Raw genomic sequence first — 26,630 nt, 5'->3', positions numbered from 1 at the left:
TATTATTCATGTTATGATCTTGTGTAGCCAATTAACGTTTTACTACAAAGATCCATAACCCGCCTCCTGACTGTTCAGCCCCTGCTTCGTTGAGTGTGTCAACCTGTACCAAAGTATCCAGTCTATATAAACACGCGTTGGCTACTTTCAAACTCAGATGCGCGTAGAGCGCACTGGAGTGTAGATCAGAAAAAGGGAAGGGGTCAGCTAGTAGCCATAGTGGATAGGGGTAAAACGTAAATAAATAGACTCCAAGGGCAATAACCAACGTGGGTCTTCGTGATATCGCCTTCGGAGACATTCCGGTCACCGTTGGCGGCTTGGCCAGAGTCCTGGTGGCATTTAAAGCTGTTCTTTCTTACAAAAGCGGCGTGCCGAGGGAGGACGCTTCTCTTTGAATAGACAGGATGCACGGACCGCCCTCCGGCGACAGCGCATGCCCATTGCGCCTCATCAAGAGAGTGCAATTCGGCATCATCAGCCCAGATGAGCTTGTAGGTTTTGCTTTGGGGTGGGGGGATTCGTTTACTTTATGAACGTTCTCACATTGATCTTACCTGTACATGATAATACCTAGAATGTATTATGACAATGAAATGGATGTAGCAATTCGTTTGCAGATAGCCTAGCTAGCTAAGCCATGTTGGAGCTTGAGCTAGCAACAGCATGTTTTAGGAAGTTCGACCAACTTTCAACACACACAGTATTTTTCATCTGAGCTAAGCCATATCATGAATCAAACTCCCTTTTTATGTGGAAAGTTCTACATGTAAACAAATACAACTTTGAGCTACTTTTACTGAACTTGGCTGTTTTGCTCTGCTATATTGGTGTTCCCTAAAAGTTAAATGCACAAACATTAGCACGTCTAGATGTTCCCTCTTGTTATGACCTACTATATATGTGGGAGCTACATCGTAATAAAAGGTCACGTCAATAAAGTCAAAGTTATGCATGTTTCTTTACTTTGTTTTATTATTCGTTTGGTATAATAGAATACGTTGTTTACACAGTCCTTAATCATTGCATTGTCAATTCCTCGCCTCCAATTGATGTTCATCTAATGAGTTGGTCCTCACACAAGTGATTTGTCAGATAGTACCAATATTGGTTTAGAAATGCAACTGATCGAAGTGTACTACCATGTTCTAATTGAAGTGTAGGTACTGTCATATCTTGATTCAGTTACTGATTTTGTAGCAGTTATTAATTTTAATTAGTTTCCCATGTGGCCTGAAAGAGGTTGGTTTGAGAAATATGTAAGCCATTTTCCAATGTTGTCGTAAACTTGTGACAGCTTTATTGTTTTATGTATGTACTTCGGCTATTCATATTTTGGAGCCGGATTTGATGTTGACCATGGATGTGTCACTGTAGAAACGGATGTCGGTCACAGAAGGGGGAATCAAGTACCCCGAGACCACAGAAGGAGGACGTCCTAAACTTGGTGGGCTGATGGACCCCAGACAAGGGGTCATTGAACGATCCGGAAGGTGTCAAACATGTGCAGGTACCGAAAGTTACCAGGCAATCAATTTTCATCTCAATGATAATAAAACACTTGTTTTGAATTTGATAGTCTTTTTTTATTTTTATTCTCAAACCCAAACAGTTGTGGTTAAGGTTAGGTCACCACTACTGTATTGGAATGTTGTCAACAAAGCGTTGTTGTTTTTGCTATTCAGGCAACATGACAGAATGCCCGGGCCACTTCGGCCACATAGAGCTGGCGAAGCCTGTCTTCCACGTGGGTTTCGTCAACAAGATCATGAAGGTTCTCCGATGTGTCTGCTACTCGTGCTCCAAGCTTCTGGTCGACACGGTCAGTTACCCTCCATTCCTCACTCATATCCTTACCTACAGTGCAGCTACGCAACCTATATGTAACATTTACTAATCTGCTCCAGCATTTGATTCTCTTGTCAGGCTAATGGAAATTGACCAGCACTATACCTCCAAACATCTGCGCTGCACAGCATACACACAGAATATATAGCACTACATTAACTCCTGATATGTGTAATTGATTGTCATTTTATGGGTATAAGCACTATTGAATAAATCATGCTAATGATTGCATATTAGTCCTGGGAATTGCGTTACACATATTCCAATGACTTGTTGATTTTATACATTTTTTAATTTAACCTTTATTTAACTAGGCAAGTCAGTTAAAAACAAATTCTTATTTTCAATGACGGCCGAGGAACAGTGGGTTAACTGCCTTGTTTAGGGCCCTAACAACATATTTTTACCGTGTCAGCTCGGGGATTCGATCTAGCAACCTTTTAGTTACTGGCCCCAACGGTCTAACCACTAGGCTACCTGCTGCCCCGTAAATTATGTGATGGTATTTCCTTCCTTCTAGAATAACCCAAAGATCAAAGACATCCTGCAGAAGTCCAAGGGGCAGCCCAGGAAGCGTCTGACCCACGTGTACGACCTGTGTAAAGGCAAGAACATCTGCGAGGGCGGAGAGGAGATGGACAACAAGTTTGGAGTGGACCAGCAGGAGCATGACAGTGAGGACATCACTAAGGAGAAGGTACTTTCACCGGCGATGCTTGTCGACATGTCATTTATAGGCCATCGATACTTAAAACATATTTTTTGTTCTATTTGTCTGCTTCATCTCCCTTAGTCACATGTGTCTGATTCTGTTTCCTCTTGTAACTCACACCCTCTCACTCTCTCCCATGCACACACACTCTCTCCCTGACACTCCCAGGGGCACGGTGGCTGTGGACGCTACCAGCCGCGTATCCGCCGGTCGGGCCTGGAGTTGTACGCCGAGTGGAAGCACGTGAACGAGGACTCGCAGGAGAAGAAGATCCTGCTGAGCCCAGAGCGCGTCTACGAGATCTTCAAGCGTATCTCGGACGAGGAGGATGTCATCCTGGGCTTGGACCCCAAGTTCTCCCGGCCCGAGTGGATGATCGTCACAGTACTCCCCGTGCCGCCACTGGCTGTCCGGCCCGCCGTCGTCATGCAGGGCTCTGCTCGTAACCAGGTGGGCCTGGAAAGACTAACTGTTAAAGAGAAAGTTTGAGATTGTTTAAGTTTTTACCTCTGTCGTTTACCTCTGTTTAACCACATCGTATCCTTTTTGTTTCTTTCGCCCAGGACGACTTGACACACAAGCTGGCCGACATCGTCAAGATCAACAACCAGCTGCGGCGGAACGAGCAGAGCGGCGCGGCGGCCCACGTCATCGCCGAGGACGTGAAGCTGCTGCAGTTCCACGTGGCCACCATGGTGGACAACGAACTGCCAGGCCTGCCCAGGGTACGCACAGCTGCAGTGACACTTGGGAGGGCACCAATTGGCACAACAATACTGTACTTCTTACCCTTGCCGATGTGTAGTGTTACTATAAAGATTTATTCTTACTGTTTTTGTTTGAATTGAAGACTGTTAAATTAAATTAGAAGTAACACCAAATAAAATTTCAGAATACATTGAAAAATACATTCACAGACCATTGGATGCTTTAAAAGTGTTATTTTGTTAAGCTGATAAGACGGACAACTATTCAACCCATAACTGGGTTTATTTAGTTTTCAATGATTACTGATAGTTGTAAAGGATCATCTGTTCTGAATATGCCTGTGCTGATCTCTGACTTAATCTCAACTCCAAGGCGATGCAAAAATCGGGCCGCCCACTTAAATCCCTCAAACAGCGTCTGAAGGGGAAGGAGGGGCGAGTCCGAGGTAACTTGATGGGGAAACGTGTGGACTTCTCCGCCCGAACCGTCATCACCCCCGACCCCAACCTCCAGATCGACCAAGTGGGTGTCCCACGCTCCATCGCAGCCAACATGACCTTCCCAGAAATCGTCACACCCTTTAACATTGACAGGTACATCCTTTAAAGTTGACGGGCACACCCTGACATGTTGACGGGCACACCCTGAAACGTTGACGGGCACACCCTGAAAAGTTGACGGGCACACCCTGAAAAGTTGACGGGCACACCCTGACACGTTGACGGGCACACCCTGACACGTTGACGGGCACACCCTGAAACGTTGACGGGCACACCCTGAAACGTTGACGGGCACACCCTGACAAGTTGACGGGCACACCCTGAAACGTTGACGGGCACACCCTGAAACGTTGACGGGCACACCCTGAAACGTTGACGGGCACACCCTGACACGTTGACGGGCACACCCTGAAACGTTGACGGGCACACCCTGAAACGTTGACGGGCACACCCTGAAACGTTGACGGGCACACCCTGAAACGTTGACGGGCACACGTTGACGGGCACACGTTGACGGGTACACCCTGAAACGTTGACGGGCACACCCTGAAACGTTGACGGGCACACCCTGAAACGTTGACGGGCACACCCTGACACGTTGACGGGCACACCCTGACACGTTGACGGGCACACCCTGACACGTTGACGGGCACACCCTGACACGTTGACGGGCACACCCTGACACGTTGACGGGCACACCCTGGCACGTTGACGGGCACACGTTGACGGGCACACCCTGAAACGTTGACGGGCACACCCTGACACGTTGACGGGCACACCCTGGCACGTTGACGGGCACACCCTGAAACGTTGACGGGCACACCCTGACACGTTGACGGGCACACGTTGACGGGCACACCCTGAAACGTTGACGGGCACACCCTGAAACGTTGACGGGCACACTCTGACACGTTGACGGGCACACCCTGACACGTTGACTGGCACACCCTGACACGTTGACGGGCACACCCTGAAACGTTGACGGGCACACCCTGACACGTTGACGGGCACACCCTGACACGTTGACGGGCACACCCTGAAACGTTGACGGGCACACCCTGACACGTTGACGGGCACACCCTGACACGTTGACGGGCACACCCTGAAACGTTGACGGGCACACCCTGACACGTTGACGGGCACACGTTGACGGGCACACCCTGACACGTTGACGGGCACACCCTGACACGTTGACGGGCACACCCTGACACGTTGACGGGCACACCCTGACACGTTGACGGGCACACCCTGACACGTTGACGGGCACACCCTGACACGTTGACGGGCACACCCTGACACGTTGACATCTACCTATATTTCATTGAGATAAAGTAATTGATTAAACTGACAGAATTGTGTATTGGTTCTAATGCTGGCTGTCCTATATGTCTCCAGGTTACAGGAGTTGGTGCGCAGAGGCAACAGCCAGTACCCCGGAGCCAAATATATCATCCGCGACAATGGGGACAGAATCGACCTGCGGTTTCACCCCAAACCAAGTGACCTTCACCTGCAGATTGGCTACAAGGTAATCCTCAAAAGACCAGATGGTCGTAATTTATCATGTAATGTTTTCTAAGGAATATGATTGACATGAACTTGATGTAATGCAATGTCACTTTTACAAACTCATTTTTGCCTCCCTCAGGTGGAAAGACATATGTGCGACGGTGACATCATTATCTTCAACAGACAGCCCACGCTACATAAGATGTCTATGATGGGGCACAGAGTCCGAATCTTGCCCTGGTCCACCTTTCGAATGAACCTCAGGTACGACTATCAAGTCCTAAATTATCCATTCAAGTCTGTCAGCCAGTTACAGGCCACGCCCAGTTACAGGCCACGCCCAGTTGGGATAGCTGAGGAGTTATTGTTTGTTGGTGTAAACACTGATAAGTGTGTTGGTTAGAAAATAGATATAGAAGCTATTGTCATCGAATATAATTTCTCAACTTAAATTTTCTCAAATTGAAAGCAAATGTTAACGCGTAAGACACATTACATATCATTGAACATATGACATCAAACAGATCCTGGATGGTGACATTAACCACTTTGGATCCCTCCTCCCTCTTGCTCCACAGTGTAACCACCCCGTACAATGCTGACTTTGACGGGGATGAGATGAACCTGCATCTACCCCAGTCCCTGGAGACGAGAGCTGAGATCCAGGAGCTTGCCATGGTGCCTCGTATGATCGTCACCCCCCAGTCCAACAGGCCCGTCATGGGCATCGTGCAGGACACCCTCACCGCGGTGCGCAAGTTCACCAAGAGGGATGTCTTCCTAGAGCGGGTAAGGAGGGCTGCATTAGGGATCGATCAGCCCAAAGTCAATGGTTGTCAGGAATTTTAGACATCAATACAATGCACTATGTTGTACATGTTAAACAAAAATGGAACACTTGTAAAAGTTGGAGTAAGATTGTTGAAGACGATCACAAAAAACACACACACACACTTCGGAAAAACACACTCATCTTCCTACACTCATTCTGGAACATGATCTGTCCCCAAGGGCGATGTGATGAACCTCCTGATGTTCCTGTCCACGTGGGACGGCAAGGTGCCCCAGCCAGCCATCCTGAAGCCCAGGCCACTCTGGACGGGCAAGCAGATCTTCAGCCTCATCATCCCGGGCCACATCAACGCCATCCGAACACACAGCACCCATCCAGATGAGGAGGACAGTGGGCCATACAAACACATCTCCCCTGGGGACACCAAGGTAAAATACTGAACACTCAGCTGGCAAAACACCCTGAGATGCTCATGTGGTAATGAGGATTTGTAGGGGGAAAAATCCTCTTGTATTGTTAGTGTGTGCAGAATACCTGGGTCTTATTTCTGTCATTGTGTACATACCAGGTGATAGTGGAGAACGGAGAGCTGATCATGGGCATCCTGTGTAAGAAGTCCCTGGGTACCTCTGCTGGCTCCCTGGTCCACATCTGTTTCCTGGAGATGGGCCACGACGTCACCCGCCTCTTCTACTCCAACATCCAGACGGTGGTCAATAACTGGCTGCTCATTGAGGGTAAGGACCTGGTTTGGGCTGAGCTGGGTGGGTACTGGAGGAGGGCATCAGTGGGTGGAATGGTCAGATTAGGAAAAGGCAACTCATTTGAAATCCACTTGAAGTAAACTGGTTCCATTTTGTGTATAAGCTCATCTAAATGCAGATATTTTAGTCAATATTACCTCCATTTGTTCTTAATTATCATATACTCTCTCTAGGTGCCTCTATTGGTATTGGTGATTCTATTGCTGACGCAAAGACTTACCTTGACATTCAGAACACCATCAAGAAGGCCAAGCAGGATGTGATAGAGGTAAGTCCCTTCTCTCATCAGGAGCTTTCTTCAAAGTTCCAGAATATTCCTTTAAGAATAATTCCTCTTGTACTCACGATGGGGAAATCCCCTGAAAATTCCTTAGAAAAATATAGAATGGAGTAGAATAGATGTGATCCCTAGCCAAGCTCCACTATCTAACTCTGTCATATTTTCTTCCTGCATTCCTCTCCAGGTCATTGAGAAGGCCCACAACAACGAGTTGGAGCCCACCCCTGGTAACACGCTGAGGCAGACCTTTGAGAACCAGGTGAATCGCATCCTGAATGACGCCCGTGACAAAACGGGTTCCTCCGCCCAGAAGTCCCTGTCTGAGTACAACAACTTCAAGTCCATGGTGGTGGCCGGCTCCAAAGGTTCCAAGATTAACATCTCTCAGGTACGCCCAGGGGTCTTAAAAAACAGGGCTGTGTTCAGAAAGGTGAACATTTTTTGAAAAAGGCAGGGACTACCTCAACCAATCCAATAAGAAATGCACATTTTTGTTTCCCATTAAAAATGTTTAAAAATGTTTCACTATAGAAGACCCAGGGTTGTTTCAGACATCGATGGGTCACTATGGCACAAAATCATTGGCACTTTATTCCTATATGGATGACGGCAGAAAACGGTCCTCAATTTACACCCACTAACTTCAGTTGTCTTCTTTGTCTCACCATCTCTCTCTCTGTGGCCCTCAGGTTATTGCTGTGGTGGGGCAGCAGAACGTGGAGGGTAAACGTATCCCCTTCGGCTTCAAGCACCGCACGCTCCCCCACTTCATCAAGGATGACTACGGCCCTGAGAGCAGAGGCTTCGTGGAGAACTCGTACCTGGCTGGCCTCACGCCCACAGAGTTCTTTTTCCACGCCATGGGAGGCAGAGAGGGGCTTATTGACACGGCTGTGAAGACCGCCGAAACTGGTGAGTGAGGCATGAGAGATGTTAGGGACAGAGACGGGTAGGGGTTAGGGTTCAGGGTTTAAGCTGGTTAGAAGCACTGGTTAATGAAGGGGTGAAGGTTACGACCCCGGCACGATTAGGGAGAGGGGACGACAGACGTGATCGCATAGCTAGTTGACTCGGTTGTTTGAAATGCTCTTCGAACCTCTTTCCTCATCTGGTTCCTTCAGGTTACATCCAGCGTCGTCTGATCAAGTCCATGGAGTCTGTGATGGTGAAGTACGACGCCACCGTGAGGAACTCCATCAACCAGGTGGTGCAGCTGCGCTACGGAGAGGACGGCCTGGCCGGGGAGGCTGTGGAGTTCCAGAACATGGCCACGCTCAAACCCTCCAACAAGGCCTTCGAGAAGAAGTGAGTGGTGAAGGGAAGTGGGATTGCCGGGGAGGACAATGACGGCTAGAGTTTTGGGTGTGGTGTAATTCGGCTCACCTACCCCGGTACCAGATTTGTTTGAGCTGTCTTGCCAACGCCTAAGGTCATGGCAACAAGCATAGGAGTTAGCTGTATGGGAAAGACAGATCTGGGACCAGACTGCGGCTCTCACTGAATTATGTGTTAATGTCATATTGCATCTTAGTCATTCGAGGATTCACTAAGGTTCTTGAACTAGTACAAGTCCTTCTCTTCTCGTAATGATTGACAGTGTAACGACAACCCCAAACACTGGATTTCATTGTCTCCACCTCTCCACAACCATCTTATTTATCACATAGACTCTAATGCAAACACTCTTAAGGACAGCAGCTCACAGTCAGGGTCAACTGGCTTAACTCTCCACTGTCAGTCTGTCGGTCTCTTATCCCGTCCCTCCCTTAACCTCTTCCCTTCTTATCCCGTCCCTCCCTAAACCTCTTCCCCTCTTATCCCGTCCCTCCCTAAACCTCTTCCCCTCTTATCCCGTCTTATCCCGTCCCTCCCTAAACCTCTTCCCCTCTTAACCTCTTCCCCTCTTATCCCGTCCCTCCCTAAACCTCTTCCCCTCTTATCCCCCTCTCCCTCCCTAAACCTCTTCCCCCTCTTATCCCGTCCCTCCCTAAACCTCTTCCCCTCTTATCCCGTCCCTCCCCCTAAACCTCTTCCCCTCTTATCCCGTCCCTCCCTAAACCTCTTCCCCTCTTATCCCGTCCCTCCCTAAACCTCTTCCCCTCTTATCCCGTCCCTCCCTAAACCTCTTCCCCTCTTATCCCGTCCCTCCCTAAACCTCTTCCCCTCTTATCCCGTCCCTCCCTAAACCTCTTCCCCTCTTGTCCCGTCCCTCCCTAAACCTCTTCCCCTCTTGTCCCGTCCCTCCCTAAACCTCTTCCCCTCTTGTCCCGTCCCTCCCTAAACCTCTTCCCCTCTTATCCCGTCCCTCCCTAAACCTCTTCCCCTCTTATCCCGTCCCTCCCCTAAACCTCTTCCCCCGTCTTATCCCCCCTCTTGTCCCTCCCTAAACCTCTTCCCCTCTTATCCCGTCCCTCCCTAAACCTCTTCCCCTCTTATCCCGTCCCTCCCTAAACCTCTTCCCCCCTCCCTAAACTTATCCCGTCCCTCCCTAAACCTCTTCCCCTCTTATCCCGTCCCTCCCTAAACCTCTTCCCCTCTTATCCCGTCCCTCCCTAAACCTCTTCCCCCCGTCTTATCCCCCTCTTATCTCGTCCCTCCCTAAACCTCTTCCCCTCTTATCCCGTCCCTCCCTAAACCTCTTCCCCTCTTATCCCGTCCCTCCCTAAACCTCTTCCCCTCTTATCCCGTCCCTCCCTAAACCTCTTCCCCTCTTATCCCGTCCCTCCCTAAACCTCCTCCCTTGACCACTAGGTTCAGGTTTGACTGCACCAATGAGCGAGCGCTGCGGCGCACCCTGCAGGAGGACGTTGTGAAGGACGTGATGACCAATGCCCAGGTGCAGAGTGCCCTGGAGAGAGAGTATGAGAAGATGAAGGAGGACAGAGAGATTCTGAGGGCCATCTTCCCCACTGGGGACAGCAAGGTGAGAGGGAGAGGGAGACTGAGACGCATGCGCACACAAGCATGTGAACACACACTGGCTTATTTGCGCATCTCCTGATTCTCCACACATGTACATATCTCCACATGCTCACTCATTCACTTCCATGTATTCCCAGGAACTCTCCCAGTCCCACATGTCACCACTGCAAACATATCCCACTGATTCAGCCCAATGCATTAACTTCTTTAGTATTGTAAAGACCGATGTCCCTGCTCCCCACTAGGTGGTGCTTCCATGCAACCTGGCCAGGATGATCTGGAACGCCCAGAAGATCTTCCGGATCAACCCCCGCACCCCCACAGACCTCAACCCCCTTCGAGTGGTAGAGGGTGGGTACCACAGTCACCATAGACCCATATTGTAGACCGTCTAAAGATGTGCCATGTAGTCAGTCAGAGCCAGAACACTTCTGTTTGTAACCCGGGGACTGAGTCAGACCTGAGACACCAGGCGAGTGCAATTATAACTATAGTTAGAAACACTAAGCAGACCGGTATTGATTAGCCCTGGTGTGTTGTAAAAGGTTGATGCCATTCATTTTCTATGGCCACTTGGATTGTGAATAGGCCTCTGAGCTATCACACCATCACATGAAGTGACCTTGATAGGTGAAAGTTGATCACACCCATTGTCAACCATGTCATTCATTGGAATGATTCACAAATCATGTGGACAAAGTGATTCTAGTCTGGGCTGTGGCCAACCCCCAAGCTGCACTCCTTACAGATGGCTTCTGGTGCCCGACCATAGTCCTAACACTGAAGACTAGGGTGCTGAGAGAGGTGGTGTGATCCTTTACTCAGTACTGCACTACACAGTGTACAGTATTGTGCTTCAAGGGCCCTATTCAGACTTGGAAGTAAGTTGACTTGACATGTACTGAAGTCAGAAATGTTTTATTAACTTAAATCCACATTAATTCTACGTATATCAACCCTGAATTGGGCACCAAGTGCCTCGCTCACAGTAACGTTTGTTGTCATGAAGACAAAGACGTGTTGTGTTTAGAAGACCATAGCACTTGATATGCTACAGTAAGAGGTTACCCGATTCATTTTGTCATTCCAATGACTAACCTTTTGGTGTACAATGCATCTATCTAGATTTAAAAAAAAAAAAGGACTTGCTGCACTTCGTTCAGTAACTAAGTAAATGTTGTTGACATATCTGCCATCTTGGTACCAAATTTCTCTCGCATAAAGCAATTCTAACTCGACTCGGCCACTAAGCCAGGCTAAATAATCCTAAAATAAAATGACACAGTCTGACATTCTAAAACGTCTCCCCGCTCTTTTCCACGCCGCAGGTGTCCAGGAGCTGAGTAAGAAGCTGGTGATAGTGAACGGCGAGGACCACCTGAGCAGACAGGCCCAGCAGAACGCCACTCTGCTTTTCAACATCCACCTGCGCTCCACGCTCAGCTCCCGACGCATGACAGACGAGTTCCGACTGAGTACTGAGGCTTACGACTGGCTACTGGGGGAGATCGAGAGCAAGTTCAACCAGTCTATTGTGAGTAGAGCTGTACACGCACAGCATGCTGGGAGAGACTGGAAGAGGGAGGGTCAACACCAAAACTGGTTGCTATGAACTAAAGATGTTATTAGATTGAAATGGACCGTGTAAATGGACAGTGTGAAGGAGTAGAAAACCAAGCCTAGAGCTTGATGGGATATTTTTTTATTACACTAATCTAATTAAATCATAATCATTTAATGTAATTACTTCTCTACCTCCCTCTCTGTCCTCTAGGCCCACCCGGGTGAGATGGTGGGGGCGTTAGCCGCCCAGTCGCTGGGAGAACCCGCCACCCAGATGACCCTGAACACCTTCCACTACGCTGGTGTGTCGGCCAAGAACGTCACTCTGGGCGTGCCACGTCTCAAGGAGTTGATCAACATCTCCAAGCGGCCCAAGACCCCCTCCCTCACCGTGTTCCTGCTGGGCCAGGCGGCCCGCGACGCAGAGAGGGCCAAGGATATCCTCTGTCGGCTGGAACACACCACCCTCAGAAAGGTGAACAGTGGAGAATGTGATGTGGTAGACCACAGTCCACAACTTTAGGCCAACTATCTCCTTTCTTAGGTTGTTCCTTTTCTTTGCGTACTGATTTATACAACAATTATCAACCTCTCTCCTCCTCTCTCCAGGTGACGGCCAACACAGCCATCTACTACGACCCTAACCCCCAGAGCACGGTGGTGACGGAGGACCAGGAGTGGGTCAACGTCTACTATGAGATGCCCGACTTTGACGTGACTCGCATCTCTCCCTGGCTCCTCCGCATCGAGCTCGACCGCAAACACATGACTGACCGCAAGCTGACCATGGAGCAGATTGCAGAGAAGATAAATGCAGGTGGGGATGAGTGAACACAAGCAAACACCGATTGATGGATCTATAAGGAAGTGTTGTAAGTAAAAAGGACCATATAATCCCTACACAACCTATTGCAAAATGCAACCTTTTTTCTCCCTGGAGGTTTCGGAGATGATCTGAACTGTATCTTCAATGACGACAACGCCGAGAAGCTGGTCTTGCGAATTCGCATCATGAACAGCGACGAGAACAAGTTCCATGAGGATGAGGAAGTGGTGGACAAGATGGACGACGACGTGTTCCTGAGGTGCATCGAGTCCAACATGCTGACGGACATGACACTGCAGGGCATCGAGCAGATCAGCAAGGTCACCGAGGGGTCACGTGCACATACACACACACTCAAAATACACCATCATGTCTGATGTCTTAACTTCAGTAGGGCACCATTTTACACCTCAGCCCCTAATACTCTTAGCTACCTTCCTTATCCTTTAATACATTACCATCTAATACTCTTAGCAACCTTCCTTATCCTTTACTACATTACCATCTAATAGTCTTAGCTACCTTCCTTATCCTTTACTACATTACCATCTAATACTCTTAGCTACCTTCCTTATCCTTTACTACATTACCATCTAATACTCTTAGCCACCTCCCTTATCCTTTACTACATTACCATCTAATACTCTTAGCTACCTCCCTTATCCTTTACTACATTACCATCGAATACTCTCAAAATCAAATGTTATTTGTCACGTGCGCTGATAACAACAGGTGTAGACCTTACCGTGAAATGCTTACTTTCAAGCCCTTAACCAACAATGCAGTTCAATATAGTTTACTTACTAAATAAACTAAAGTAAAAAATTTAATTAAAATGATCACAATAAAATGAAGAGGCTATATACAGGGGGTACTGGTACCGAGTCAATGTGCAGGGGTACAGGTTAGTCCAGGTAATTTGTACATGTAGGTAGGGGTAAAGTGACTATGCATAGATAATAAACAGAGTAGCAGCAGTGTAAAAACAAAGGGGGGGGGTTGGTCAATGTAAATAGTCCGGGTGGCCATTTGATTAATTGTTCAGCAGTCTTATGGATTGGGGTAGAAGCTATTTAAGAGCCTTTTGGGCCTAGACTTAGCGCTCCGGCACCGCTTGCTGTGCGGTAGCAGAGAGATAAGTCTATGACTTGGTTGACTGGAGCCTTTGACAATTTTTGGGGCCTTCCTCTGACACCGCCTAGTATATAGGTCCTGGATGGCAGGGAGCTTGGTCCCAATGATAGACTGAGCCGTACTCACTACGCTCTGTCGCACCTTATGTTCAGATGTCGAGCAGTTGCCATACCAGGCTTTGATGCAACCGGTCAGAATGCTCTCGATGGTGCAGCTGTATAACTTTTTGAGGATCTGGGGACCCATGCCACATCTTTTCAGTGTCCTGAGGGGAAAAGGTTGTGTCGTGCCCTCTTGTCTTGGTGTGTTTGGACCATGATAGTTTGTTGGTGATGTGGATGCGAATTGGAGTGGGTCTAGGGTTTCCGAGATGATGGTGTTGATGTGAGCCATGACCAGCCTTTCAAAGCACTTCATGGCTTCTGACGTGAGTGCTACTGGGCGAGAGTCATTTAGGCAAGTTACCTTTGCATTCTTGGGCACAGGGACTATGGTGGTCTGCTTGAAACATATAGGTATTACAGACTTGGTCAGGGAGAGGTTAAAAATGTCAGTGAAGACACTTGGTCCGTGCATTGGTCCGTGCATGATCTGAGTACACGTCCTGGTAGTCCGTCTGGCCCCGCGGCATTGTGAATGTTGACCTGTTTTAAGGGCTTGCTCACATCGGCTACAGAGAGCGTAATCACACAGTCGTCCGGAACAGCTGGTGCTCTCATGCATGCTTCAGTGTTTCTTGCCTCGAAGCGAGCATAAAAGGCATTTAGCTCGTCTGGTAGGCTAGCGTCACTGGGCAACTCACGGCTGGTTTCCCTTTGTAGTCCATTTGCAAGCCCTGCTGCATCCGACGAGCGTCAGAGCCGGTGTAGTAGGATTCAATCTTAGTCCTCTATTGACGCTTTGCCTGTTTGATGGTTCATCTGAGGGCATAGCGAGATTTCTTATAAGCGTCCGGATTAGTTTCCCGCTTCTTGAAAGTGGCAACTCTAGCCTTTAGCTTGGTGTGAATGTTGCCTTAATCCGTGGCTTCTGGTTGAGATATGTACATTCAGTCACTGTGGGGACGACGTCGCCAATGCACTTATCAGTAAAGCTGGTGACTGAGGTGGGATACTCCTCAATTCTTTTGGATGAATCCCGGAACATATTCCAGTCTGTGCTAGTAAAACAGTCGTGTAGCATCCACGTCATCTGACAACTTCTGTATAGAGCGAGTCACTGGTTCTTCCTTCTATAGTTTTTGGATAGAATTATGGTCAGATTTGCCAAATGGAGGGCGAGCTTAAGTTTCTGTGTATGGAGTAAATGTGGTCTAGAGTTGGGGGTTTTTGGCCTCTGGTTGCACATGTGACATTCTGGTAGAAATGAGGTAAAACTGATTTAAGTTTGCCTGCATTAAAGTCCCCGGCCACCAGGAGCGCCGCTTCTGGATGAGCATTTTCTTGTTTGCTTATAGGCTTTTGTGCTCAACCAGCTGTATAAAGCCATACGCAGTCAGCATCGTTTGTGTCGGTAAATAGGCGGATACGAAAAATATAGATAGTGTGGTCTACCTCGAGACTTACGTAATATTAGACATTACACACCAGCTGTTATTGACAAAGACACCCACCCCCACCCCTTGTCTTACCAGACGTACCTCACTTATCTACCTCTTTGCTACCTCCCTTATCTGTTACTACATTATCACTGACTTAACACACACTGGTTGACCTTAACAATATGGCTGAAACCTATCCAGATCGTTAACCCATCAGCTATTGATCTTCGTCCTGTCTGTCTCCTCTCCCTAGGTGTACATGCACTTGCCCCAGACCGACAACAAGAAGAAGATCATCATTACAGAGGAGGGAGAGTTCAAGGCCCTGCAGGAGTGGATCCTGGAGACAGATGGCGTGGGACTGATGAGGGTCCTCAGTGAGAAGGACGTGGACCCTGTCAGGACCACCTCCAACGATATTGTAGAGATCTTCACGGTACGGATAGATTCCATAGTTACCGATAGCTACGCTAGTTGTGATAGTTACCGATAGCTATGATGGCAACCGATTGCTACGGTAGTTATGTTGTTACGAAACCTATTAACTAACCTGCTAATATTGTAGCACCCGCTAAGACTAGTGGTCGTAGGCCTACCTAGGTACATGGTCTGTAACCAAAATGTGTGCATTAATGTGAGAAATCAGCATTTTTAGGACCGTGTTGGATGCACATTTGCCCAGGGAGACAACAAACTTCCATTGTGTCCAGGGCCAGCTCTGTCTTGACTCCTTTGGGTCGGTGAGCCCTAGTGAATTATGTTAGGATGGTGACAGAAACCAATAGATACAGAAAGGAAAACGACAAACAGGCATGCCTAAAAAATCTCAAAAAAGGTCTAATGGCCACCAAACTCAGTTTGCAAGCTGGACATTGACTCACAATCTTAAATGACAACAAATAAAGTAAAAAAAAAAAATATGTATGTATGTATGTATGTACGTACGTACATACATACATGCATACAGTGCGGCAAAAAAGTGTTTAGTCAGCCACCAATTGTGCAAGTTCTCCCACTTAAAAAGATGAGAGGCCTGTAATTTTCATCATAGGTACACTTCAACTATGACAGACAAAATGAGGGGAAAAAATCCAGAAAATCACATTGTAGGATTTTTAATGAATTTATTTGCAAATTATGGTGGAAAATAAGTATTTGGTCACCTACAAGCAAGCGAGATTTCTGGCTCTCACAGACCTGTAACTTCTTCTTTAAGAGGCTCCTCTGTCCTCCACTCGTTACCTGTATTAATGGCACCTGTTTGAACTCCACTATGGCCAAGACCAAAGAGATGTCAAAGGACACCAGAAACAAAATTGTAGACCTGCACCAGGCTGGGAAGACTGAATCTGCAATAGGTAAGCAGCTTGGTTTGAAGAAATCAACTGTGGGAGCAATTATTAGGAAATGGAAGACATACAAGACCACTGATAATCTCCCTCGATCTGGGGCTCCACGCAAGATCTCACCCCGTGGGGTCGAAATGATCACAATGGTGAGCAAAAATCCCAGAACCACACAGGGGGACTTAGTGAATGACCTGCAGAGAGCTGGGACCACAAAGTAACAAAGCCTACCATCAGTAACACAATACGCCGCCAGGGACTCAAATCCTGCAGTGCCAGACGTGTCCCCCTGCTTAAGCCAGTACATGTCCAGGCCCGTCTGAAGTTTGCTAGAGAGCATTTGGATGATCCAGAAGAAGATTGGGAGAATGTCATATGGTCAGATGAAACCAAAATATAACTTGTTGGTAAAAACTCAACTCGTCATGTTTGGAGGACAAAGAATGCTGAATTGCATCCAAAGAACACCATACCTACTGTGAAGCATGGGGGTGGAAACATCATGCTTTGGGGCTGTTTTTCTGCAAAGGGACCAGGACGACTGATCCGTGTAAAGGAAAGAATGAATTGGGCCATGTATCGTGATATTTTGAGTGAAAGCCTCCTTCCATCAGCAAGGGCATGGCTGGGTCTTTCAGCATGACAATGATCCCAAACACACCGCCCAGGCAACGAAGGAGTGGCTTTGTAAGAAGCATTTCAAGGTCCTGGAGTGGCCTAGCCAGTCTCCAGATCTCAAACCGATAGAAAATCTTTGGAGGGAGTTGAAAGTCCGTGTTGCCCAGCAACAGCCCCAAAACATCACTGCTCTAGAGGAGATCTGCATGGAGGAATGGGCCAAAATACAAGCAACAGTGTGTGAAAACCTTGTGAAGACTTACAGAAAATGTTTGACCTCTGTCATTGCCAACAAAGGGTATATAACAAAGTATTGAGATCAACTTTTGTTTTTGACTAATACTTATTTTCCACCATAATTTGCAAATTAATTAATAAAAAAATCCTACAATGTGATTTTCTGGATTTTTCTTTCTCATTTTGTCTGTCATAGTTGAAGTGTACCTATGATGAAAATTATAGGCCTCATCTTTCTAAGTGGGAGAACTTGCACAATTGGTGGCTGACCAAATACTTTTTTGCCCCACTGTATATACACACACACACACACACACACACAGTGCCTTCGGAAAGTATTCAGACCCCTTGAATTTTTCCACATTTTGTTAGGTTACAGACTTATTCTAACATTGATCGTATTGTTTTTTTCCCTCATCAATCTGCATTCAATACCCAGTAATGACAAAGCAAAAACAGGTTTTGGAAGGGGGAAAAACAGATATCACATTTACATAAGTATTCAGAACCTTTACTCGGGACTTTGTTGAAGCACTTTTGACAGCGATTACAGGTCGGGTCCAAGTCCGGTCTCTGGCTGGGCCACTCAAGGACATTCAGAGACTTTTCCCAAAGCCACTCCTGCATTGTCTTGGTTAGGGTCGTTGTCCTGTTGAAAAGTGAACCTTCACCCCATCTGAGGTCCTGGGTGCTCTGGCGCAGGTTTTCATCAAGGATCTCTGTATTTTGCTCTGTTCATCTTTTCCTCGATCCTGACTAGTCTCCCAGTCCCTGCCTCTGAAAAACATCCCCACAGTATGATTCTGCCACCACCATAGTTCACCATAGGGATGGTGCCAGGTTTCCTCCAGACGTGACACTTGGCATTCAGGCCAAAGAGTTCAATCTTGCTTTCATCATAGCAGATTATCTTGTTTCTCAAGGTCTTTAGGTGCCTTTTGGCAAACTAAGCGGGCTGTCATGTGCCTTGGTCACCACCCTGACCAAGGCCCTTCTTCCCCGATTGCTCAGTTTGGACGGGCAGCCACCTCTAGGAAGACCTTCATTTCAGCAGAAACGTTTTGGTACCCTTCTCTAGATCTGTGCCTCGACACAATCCTGTCTCTCAGCTCTACGGACAATTCCTTTGACCTCATGGCTTGGTTTTTTCTCTGACATGCACTGCCAACTGTGGGACCTTATATAGACAGGTGTGTGTCTTTCCAAATCATGTCCAATTGAATTGACCACAGGTGGACTCCAAGTTGTAGAAACAATTCAATGATGATCAATGGAAACAGGATGCAACTGAGCTCAATTTCGAGTCTTGTAGCAAAGGGTCTGAATACTTATGTAAATAAGGTATTTCTGTTTTACATTTTTAATAAATGAGCAAACATTTAAAAAAATCTCTTTTCACTTTGTCATTATGGTGTATTGTGTATCGAGTGCTGATGATTTTAATTTATTTAATACATTTTTAGAACAAGGCTCTAACGTAACGAAATGTGGAAAAAGTCTACTGAGTACTATCCAAAGGCACTGTATATATAAAAAATGTTGCTCCACTGCTAAACCTGAAAAGTACATGAATTGCCGCATAGCTCAAACATATGTCAGTCAGTATTTTTTGCGATATTCATAACTCATTCCCCTCCTTTCCAGGTACTGGGTATTGAGGCTGTACGTAAGGCGCTGGAAAGGGAGTTGAACCACGTTATCTCCTTTGACGGTTCCTACGTCAACTACCGCCACTTGTCGTTGCTTTGCGACACCATGACGTGCCGCGGTCACCTGATGGCTATCACACGTCATGGCATCAACAGACAGGACACGGGACCTCTCATGAAGTGCTCCTTTGAGGAGACGGTAAGAGTCACGTGAGGGGACAGGAAAAAGTGGAAGGGCGGGGGGAGGATGTTGCAGAGGTATTGGTGTAAGTTCGTTTTTTCATTAGAACATATTTATGACTTGCGTAACAATTCTAGTCACTGTCCTTAATAGTAGGAGTACTCAAATGTCCAGTACCTAACCTGGGGGTCCAGGTGTCACTGATTGACCAGAGATTCCACTCACCTTGTTCCCAGGTTTGGATTGGACCTTAGTGGGAAACAATGAAAATCAGCATTAAGCTACTTTTGACCTCGAGGTCTGGATTTGAGACAAGGGGGCCTCCTGTTCTTACACTCCCTCCCTGTCCCAGGTGGATGTGCTGATGGAGGCGTCATCCCACGGGGAGAGTGACCCTATGAAGGGTGTGTCTGAGAACATTATGCTGGGCCAGCTGGCCCCCTGCGGGACGGGCTGCTTCGACCTGCTGCTGGACGCTGAGAAGTGCAAATACGGCATGGAGATCCCCACCAACATCCCTGGGATCAGTGTGGCTGGACGTGAGTGGCTACAAATATTCCACACAGTGAATAATACAATTAAGCAAGAATTGAAATGGAATTGTTCACCCTGTGGACATTTTCAATCACCAGATTTACATTTTCGATTGTATGTTGAAATGTATTGGTTGTTGACTCATTGAACAACATAGGAAATGGGTACACGTATGTTCTCAGAATGTCTGTTTGACTTCAAAGTATCCATGCATTTATCAAGTCATGTATATGGATACATCTCAATGAAGATAGATTATAAAGTATGCACATATGAAATGTGGTCTAAAATGTGTCTTCATTTTCACAGCCACCGGAATGTTCTTTGGCTCTGCACCTAGCCCCATGAGTGGAATGTCCCCTGCCATGACCCCCTGGAACACTGGAGCCACCCCCGCCTATGGTGCCTGGTCCCCCAGCATTGGTAAGGCTCAACCTGGGTGGACTTTGACAATATCCCGGGGGTACAGCATGGTCCATTCCACCTGACCCTACTGTTCCATTGACTCATGCCCTGACTCTCTCTGCTGTTCCATTGTCTCATGCCCTGACTCTCTCTGCTGTTCCATTGTCTCATGCCCTGACTCTCTCTGCTGTTCCATTGACTCATGCCCTGACTCTCTCTGCTGTTCCGTTGACTCATGCCCTGACTCTCTCTGCTGTTCCATTGACTCATGCCCTGACTCTCTCTGCTGTTCCATTGACTCATGCCCTGACTCTCTCTGCTGTTCCATTGTCTCATGCCCTGACTCTCTCTGCTGTTCCATTGTCTCATGCCCTGACTCTCTCTGCTGTTCCATTGACTCATGCCCTGACTCTCTCTGCTGTTCCGTTGACTCATGCCCTGACTCTCTCTGCTGTTCCATTGTCTCATGCCCTGACTCTCTACTGTTCCATTGACTCATGCCCTGACTCTACTGTTCCGTTGACTCATGCCCTGACTCTACTGTTCCATTGTCTCATGCCCTGACTCTCTACTGTTCCGTTGACTCATGCCCTGACTCTCTCTTCTGTTCCGTTGACTCATGCCCTGACTCTCTACTGTTCCGTTGACTCATGCCCTGACTCTCTCTGCTGTTCCGTTGACTCATGCCCTGACTCTCTCTGCTGTTCCGTTGACTCATGCCCTGACTCTCTCTACTGTTCCGTTGACTCATGCCCTGACTCTCTCTTCTGTTCCGTTGACTCATGCCCTGACTCTCTCTGCTGTTCCGTTGACTCATGCCCTGACTCTCTCTGCTGTTCCGTTGAATCATGCCCTGACTCTCTGCTGTTCCGTTGACTCATGCCCTGACTCTCTCTGCTGTTCCGTTGACTCATGCCCTGACTCTCTTTGCTGTTCCGTTGACTCATGCCCTGACTCTCTCTACTGTTTTGTTGACTCATGCCCTGACTCTCTACTGTTCTGTTGACTCATGCCCTGACTCTCTCTACTGTTCCGTTGACTCATGCCCTGACTCTCTCTACTGTTTTGTTGACTCATGCCCTGACTCTCTACTGTTCTGTTGACTCATGCCCTGACTCTCTCTACTGTTCCGTTGACTCATGCCCTGACTCTCTCTACTGTTCCGTTGAATCATGCCCTGACTCTCTCTACTGTTCCGTTGACTCATGTCCTGACTCTCTCTACTGTTCCGTTGACTCATGCCCTGACTCTCTCTACTGTTCCGTTGACTCATGCCCTGACTCTCTCTACTGTTCCGTTGACTCATGCCCTGACTCTTTCTGACCTCCAGGTAGTGGGATGACTCCCGGAGCAGCAGGCTTCTCTCCCAGCGCAGCATCCGACGCCAGTGGCTTCTCTCCGGGCTACTCCCCGGCCTGGTCCCCTACCCCTGGATCTCCTGGGTCCCCGGGACCAGCCAGCCCCTACATCCCCTCTCCAGGTTGGTCACCATACTAAACAACCAGTTTGGTTCAAAATACCAACTGACACAGGAGTGACTGCATTACTTTTTTCCATGTTATAGGAATAACACTGAAGCTTGATGTTCTGTGTACAAGTTTTCTTTATTTCTCATGTCTCTACATTTCTACTTTTCCAGGAGGTGCGATGTCTCCCAACTACTCGCCCACCTCCCCGGCCTACGAGCCCCGCTCTCCTGGGGGATACACCCCCCAAAGCCCGGGCTACTCCCCAACCTCCCCCTCGTACTCCCCAACCTCCCCCTCGTACTCCCCCACCAGCCCCAACTACAGCCCCACCTCCCCCTCCTACTCCCCAACCTCCCCCTCCTACTCCCCAACCTCCCCCTCATACTCCCCAACCTCCCCTAGTTACTCCCCCACGTCCCCCTCCTACTCCCCAACCTCCCCCTCGTACTCTCCAACCTCCCCTAGTTACTCCCCCACATCCCCCTCTTACAGCCCTACATCCCCAAGCTACAGCCCTACGTCCCCAAGCTACTCCCCCACCTCACCTAGCTATTCCCCCACCTCACCCTCCTACTCCCCTACCTCACCCTCCTACTCCCCTACCTCACCCTCCTACTCCCCTACCTCACCCTCCTACTCCCCCACCTCACCCTCTTACTCCCCCACCTCTCCAAGCTACAGCCCCTCTTCACCCAACTACACCCCCACCTCCCCCTCCTACTCCCCCACCTCCCCCTCCTACTCCCCCACCTCCCCAAACTACACCCCCACCAGCCCCAACTACTCCCCAACCTCCCCCTCTTATTCCCCCACCTCCCCATCCTACTCTCCCTCCAGCCCACGCTTCACCCCCCAGTCACCCACCTACACCCCCAGTTCTCCCTCTTACAGCCCTAGCTCGCCCTCCTACTCACCCACCTCGCCCAAATACACCCCTACGTCCCCCTCATACTCCCCCAGCTCTCCAGAGTACACCCCCACCTCCCCCAAATACTCCCCCACCTCGCCCAAGTACTCTCCGACCTCTCCCAAATACTCACCCACCTCCCCAACTTACTCACCGACGACGCCCAAGTACAGCCCCACTTCACCCACCTACTCACCCACCTCGCCCACCTACACCCCCACCAGCCCCAAGTACTCCCCTACCTCCCCAACATACTCTCCAACCTCACCCAAATACTCTCCCACCTCCCCCACCTACTCACCAACTAGCCCCAAAGGGTCCACATACAGCCCCCTATCTCCTGGCTACAGCAACCCCTCGCCCAGCTTCACCCTCACCAGCCCGGCCATCAGCCCAGATGACAGTGACGAGGAGAACAACTGAGGGAGCCAGGAGAAGAGGGGGCTGACTGCCCCAGTCCAAGCTCCAGGGCTGGATAACTGAAGGATCGCCTTTCTGCTGGAGGTGTTGCTGGTTTGGGTGGACAAAGAAAAAAACTCAACCCTGGGCATCCCACTTGTGAATTTTATATTTTGGGGACCATTGTACCCCCAGCCTTGTCCAACTTGGGGGGTGGGGGGTCCCTAAAAATATTTCCTACTATTGTATTTGATAGACTTGAACAGTTTAGCCAGGAGAAATGGCTGCCTTTTGAACTAGAAGTTTTGTTTATGTTATTAATTTTCATGCAGGGGGCTGAAGCAGAGTCCTAAGTACCTAGAGGAAAGCAGAGGGGAGGGAGATGTGGTTACCACGTTGACAAAAACCTCCCTCCTTTTCACCCCCCTGTTTCCCAGCACCCAGTCTCTCTCTCTCTGAACTTCACTGTTGGATGTGTAGTTGTAGGGAAGAGTATTGCCAAAAGCCTTGAAAAATCTACCAGTGGATTGTATTTCTCTCCTTAAAAAGCATTTAAGCTTCCAAAAAAAGACAGAGTAGAAGAGTTGAGGTGATCTTTATTGCATATTTTACTAAAACGTATCTTTTAGTTTTTCAGTTTTTCTAAATCTACAGTTGCTGTTTTGGTTGGAAGAAAAAATTGAGCTAATGTTTCTAATTTTATTTGTTATATGCACCGAATACAACAGGTGTAGTAGACCTTACGGTGAAATGCTTAGTTACAATCCCTTAACCAACAATGCAGTTCAAGAGTTAAGAAAATATTTACTAAATAAACTAAAGAAGGCTGCCCAGCGTTGAGGTGAACAGCATAAAAGATTACAAATGTGCAGTTCAGAACAGTGGAAGTAGAGTAGTGGAAAGGTTTGCCATGATACTGCAAGTGATAATGAATAGGTGTATTCCTTGCAGCACATAGTCCAGGGCTGAAGACTGCCTAGGACGACAGATGGTCAGGTCATGGATGCAGAAACCCGAAAGGGAGATGATGACGTATTGTCACCTCTCTATGACATTCCAAATAAACCCCTTTAACCTCACTCCAAAGACAAGCCTGAAAGATGTCAAAAACAGCCACCAGCATCCCCGTGCTCTTCACCATTAGATGAGACTTGTGTACAACAGCAAAAAGCTGATTTTTCCAGCGAACCACTTTCTTAAAATACTGGGAAGTATGAGGTTTGTGAAAGACTTAGAATGGAATAATGAGATAATATTATTACTATTTGATTCTGTTTGGTTTCAGGAGAGAATGGGGCGTTTCTAGGTGGAAGAGGGATACTAGTTGGTCGGTGTTGTTGCTTCTGTCATTGTTTAGGAATGAGTAGTAACCTGCTAATACATTTTAATTATCCAGATTTAGGTTGAAGCGCTCTTATTTGAAATCCCTCCCACCTTTCAATAATACATGTTCCATAATTCTAATTAGGAAATGTAAATGAGTTCTCAATACTTTGTTCAATACTCGTTCAATTTATTTAAGAAAGAAAAGAGAAACGTACTACTTGTGTGAATCAGTATAGAGGATAAATTGAGAATCCAATGATTTTTTTTTAAAGGTTTTTTTTTCTGATTTGCTTCTGACTTGGTAAGAGCGGTTTGCAAAGAGGGTCTGTGTTCAGGTACTTTGGATGAAGGGGCGGGGAACGGAGGGGGGTATGTTCGATTTCTCCCCCTTAAGGTCTCTCTTCCATTCTGTTTCCCAATCGCCCTGTTCAGTTTCTGCCATTCCGGCTCCAATTTGGGCCAAGATGGCCGCCGCGTTCTCGTTCAGTTGTAGAAAGAAACATTTTGCATGCAGTCCATTCATGAGGCTTCCGCTAAGTGGCTCTACTACAGTTAAGGAAGAGAATTCAATGTTCAGCTTAGTGTTTTCAGTTACGCTCTTGACCACTGGAGGGCGTCATAGACCCTCAGTTGAGTTGACTTCTCGAGAAGCGTCAGTTTCAGTTCAGTGATTTTTAACAATGGAGACCAGCCATTTCGGAGCACTTTTGGCCTCTACATCCCACTACATTAGTGTGTCAGTGAATCCTTGAAGTTTATGACAACCACAGACCAAGCATAGACAAACTTAACATTCACTTCCGGGTGCTCTTTACACTTTACTAGGCCTAGTTTGATTGATGAAGTGGACAAGTGTTTGATTCTCTTGCCTGTATGACTATGGAACACAGATTGTGTTTCCTCTGGTGTTCCCTCCAAGCAATAGGACAGGCTTTTGATTGGACTAGCTGGCTTTCCCTCCCCCCTCTTCATCCACAAGTGATACTGATTATTTTCTGAAATCGGTGTTTGTCCTTTTTTCTACCAGTGTATGTACCTGTGATTGGTAATCTCGGCGTGGGTGGGAGGGAAGGGGGTGGAGTACTGTATGGAACTGGGAGTCCTGAGGGAATGGAATTCGGTGCCTGTGGACTTCCATGGTGGGACTGGTACTCTGATGCAGTCTGAATTTGTCGGGATCTTAATCTGAATCATGGTCGGGAACGTATGCGTTTCAACAGGGGTGATTTTGAATTGACTGGACTGTACCACCTGCATTGGATACAGGTGTTGGCAATACACTGTTGAAATCCATGCAGTTGGTCTCTCCCATCATCGCCTCATGACATGGTGACTTTATCCACTACCATCATACCCCATTGATTTACCTGTCGTCCAGTCAATTCAAACATACCAGGACTCCTGGGAGAGTGTGTGTGTGTGTGTGTGTGTGTGTGTGTGTGTGTGTGTGTGTGTGTGTGTGTGTGTGTGTGTGTGTGTGTGTGTGTGTGTGTGTGTGTGTGTGTGTGTGTGTGTGTGTGTGTGTGTGTGTGTGTGTGTGTGTGTGTGTGTTGTGTCGTGTCGTAGGAGAGACAGGGTTTTCTTGAGTTGGAGAAAAGACGACAGGGTGTCTGGGGAAAAGGAAGGATTAAAATTGCCACTGTATTGAAGTCAATCCAATATGTCATTCTCTGTATGTTTTGTTTTTTTGACTTGAGAAAAAAATAAAGTTTTACTACAGGTTGTGTGTTATTTGTAAGAGTTGTCAGCACTACCAGTTTTTTTTATTTTTAAATTGTACCTTTATTTTACTAGGCAAGTCAGTTAAGAACAAATTCTTATTTTCAAAGATGGCCTAGGAACAGTGGGTTAACTGCTTGTTCAGGGGCAGAACAACAGATTTGTACCTTCTCAGCTCGGGGATTTGAACTTGCAACCTTCCGGTTAATAGTCCAACGCTCTAACCACTAGGCTACCCTGCCGCCCCAAGCTGAGTGATTTAACAAATCCCTTTTATATAAGTGGATATGTGTAAGAGGAAGTATTCCATAGATCTTACCTTCTACTGGGTAAACCTAGAATTTGGTGTTAGGGTGAACGCATTCTGGATCTGAGGTTTTGATCAATGGGCCCCATATGACTATACAATAAAACCTCTATAAGGGCTATTGGTTTCTTTTTCAGGGCACATCACTATAGATATCATAGCTACTGCTATACAAGTCATCTGGGGCGGCAGTGGTTAGAGCGTTGGACTAGTAACTGGACAGAGTAGAAGAGTTGAGGTGATCTTTATTGCATATTTTTCTAAAACGTATCTTTTAGTTTTTCAGTTTTTCTAAATCTACAGTTGCTATTTTGGTTGGAAGAAAAAATTGAGCTAATGTTTCTAATTTTATTTGTCATATGCACCGAATACAACAGGTGTAGTAGACCTTACGGTGAAATGCTTAGTTACAATCCCTTAACCAACAATGCAGT

General features: G+C 47.5%; 1 protein-coding gene across 1 annotated transcript; it reads left to right on the top strand.

The window, feature by feature from the left end:
* Positions 1 to 138: 138 nt before the first annotated feature.
* On the top strand, positions 139 to 25,890 carry LOC135516389 (DNA-directed RNA polymerase II subunit RPB1-like). Its single transcript, XM_064940663.1, has 28 exons — positions 139 to 494; positions 1,378 to 1,510; positions 1,686 to 1,822; positions 2,369 to 2,545; positions 2,729 to 3,010; positions 3,124 to 3,285; positions 3,641 to 3,861; positions 5,164 to 5,296; positions 5,417 to 5,541; positions 5,856 to 6,066; positions 6,289 to 6,498; positions 6,639 to 6,807; positions 7,008 to 7,102; positions 7,299 to 7,502; positions 7,804 to 8,026; positions 8,236 to 8,419; positions 9,866 to 10,037; positions 10,282 to 10,387; positions 11,365 to 11,570; positions 11,811 to 12,074; positions 12,209 to 12,416; positions 12,540 to 12,745; positions 15,353 to 15,535; positions 18,945 to 19,148; positions 19,483 to 19,669; positions 19,974 to 20,087; positions 21,400 to 21,549; positions 21,709 to 25,890. The coding sequence occupies exons 1-28, from the start codon at positions 408 to 410 to the stop codon at positions 22,866 to 22,868; spliced, it is 5,913 nt and encodes a 1,970-aa protein (XP_064796735.1). The 5' UTR covers positions 139 to 407; the 3' UTR covers positions 22,869 to 25,890.
* The last annotated feature ends 740 nt before the right edge of the window (positions 25,891 to 26,630 follow it).

Source organism: Oncorhynchus masou, chromosome 27, assembly GCF_036934945.1.
Source record: "Oncorhynchus masou masou isolate Uvic2021 chromosome 27, UVic_Omas_1.1, whole genome shotgun sequence".
NCBI classification, from domain to species: Eukaryota; Metazoa; Chordata; class Actinopteri; order Salmoniformes; family Salmonidae; genus Oncorhynchus; species Oncorhynchus masou.
This window is presented reverse-complemented; position numbering and strand designations above follow the sequence as displayed.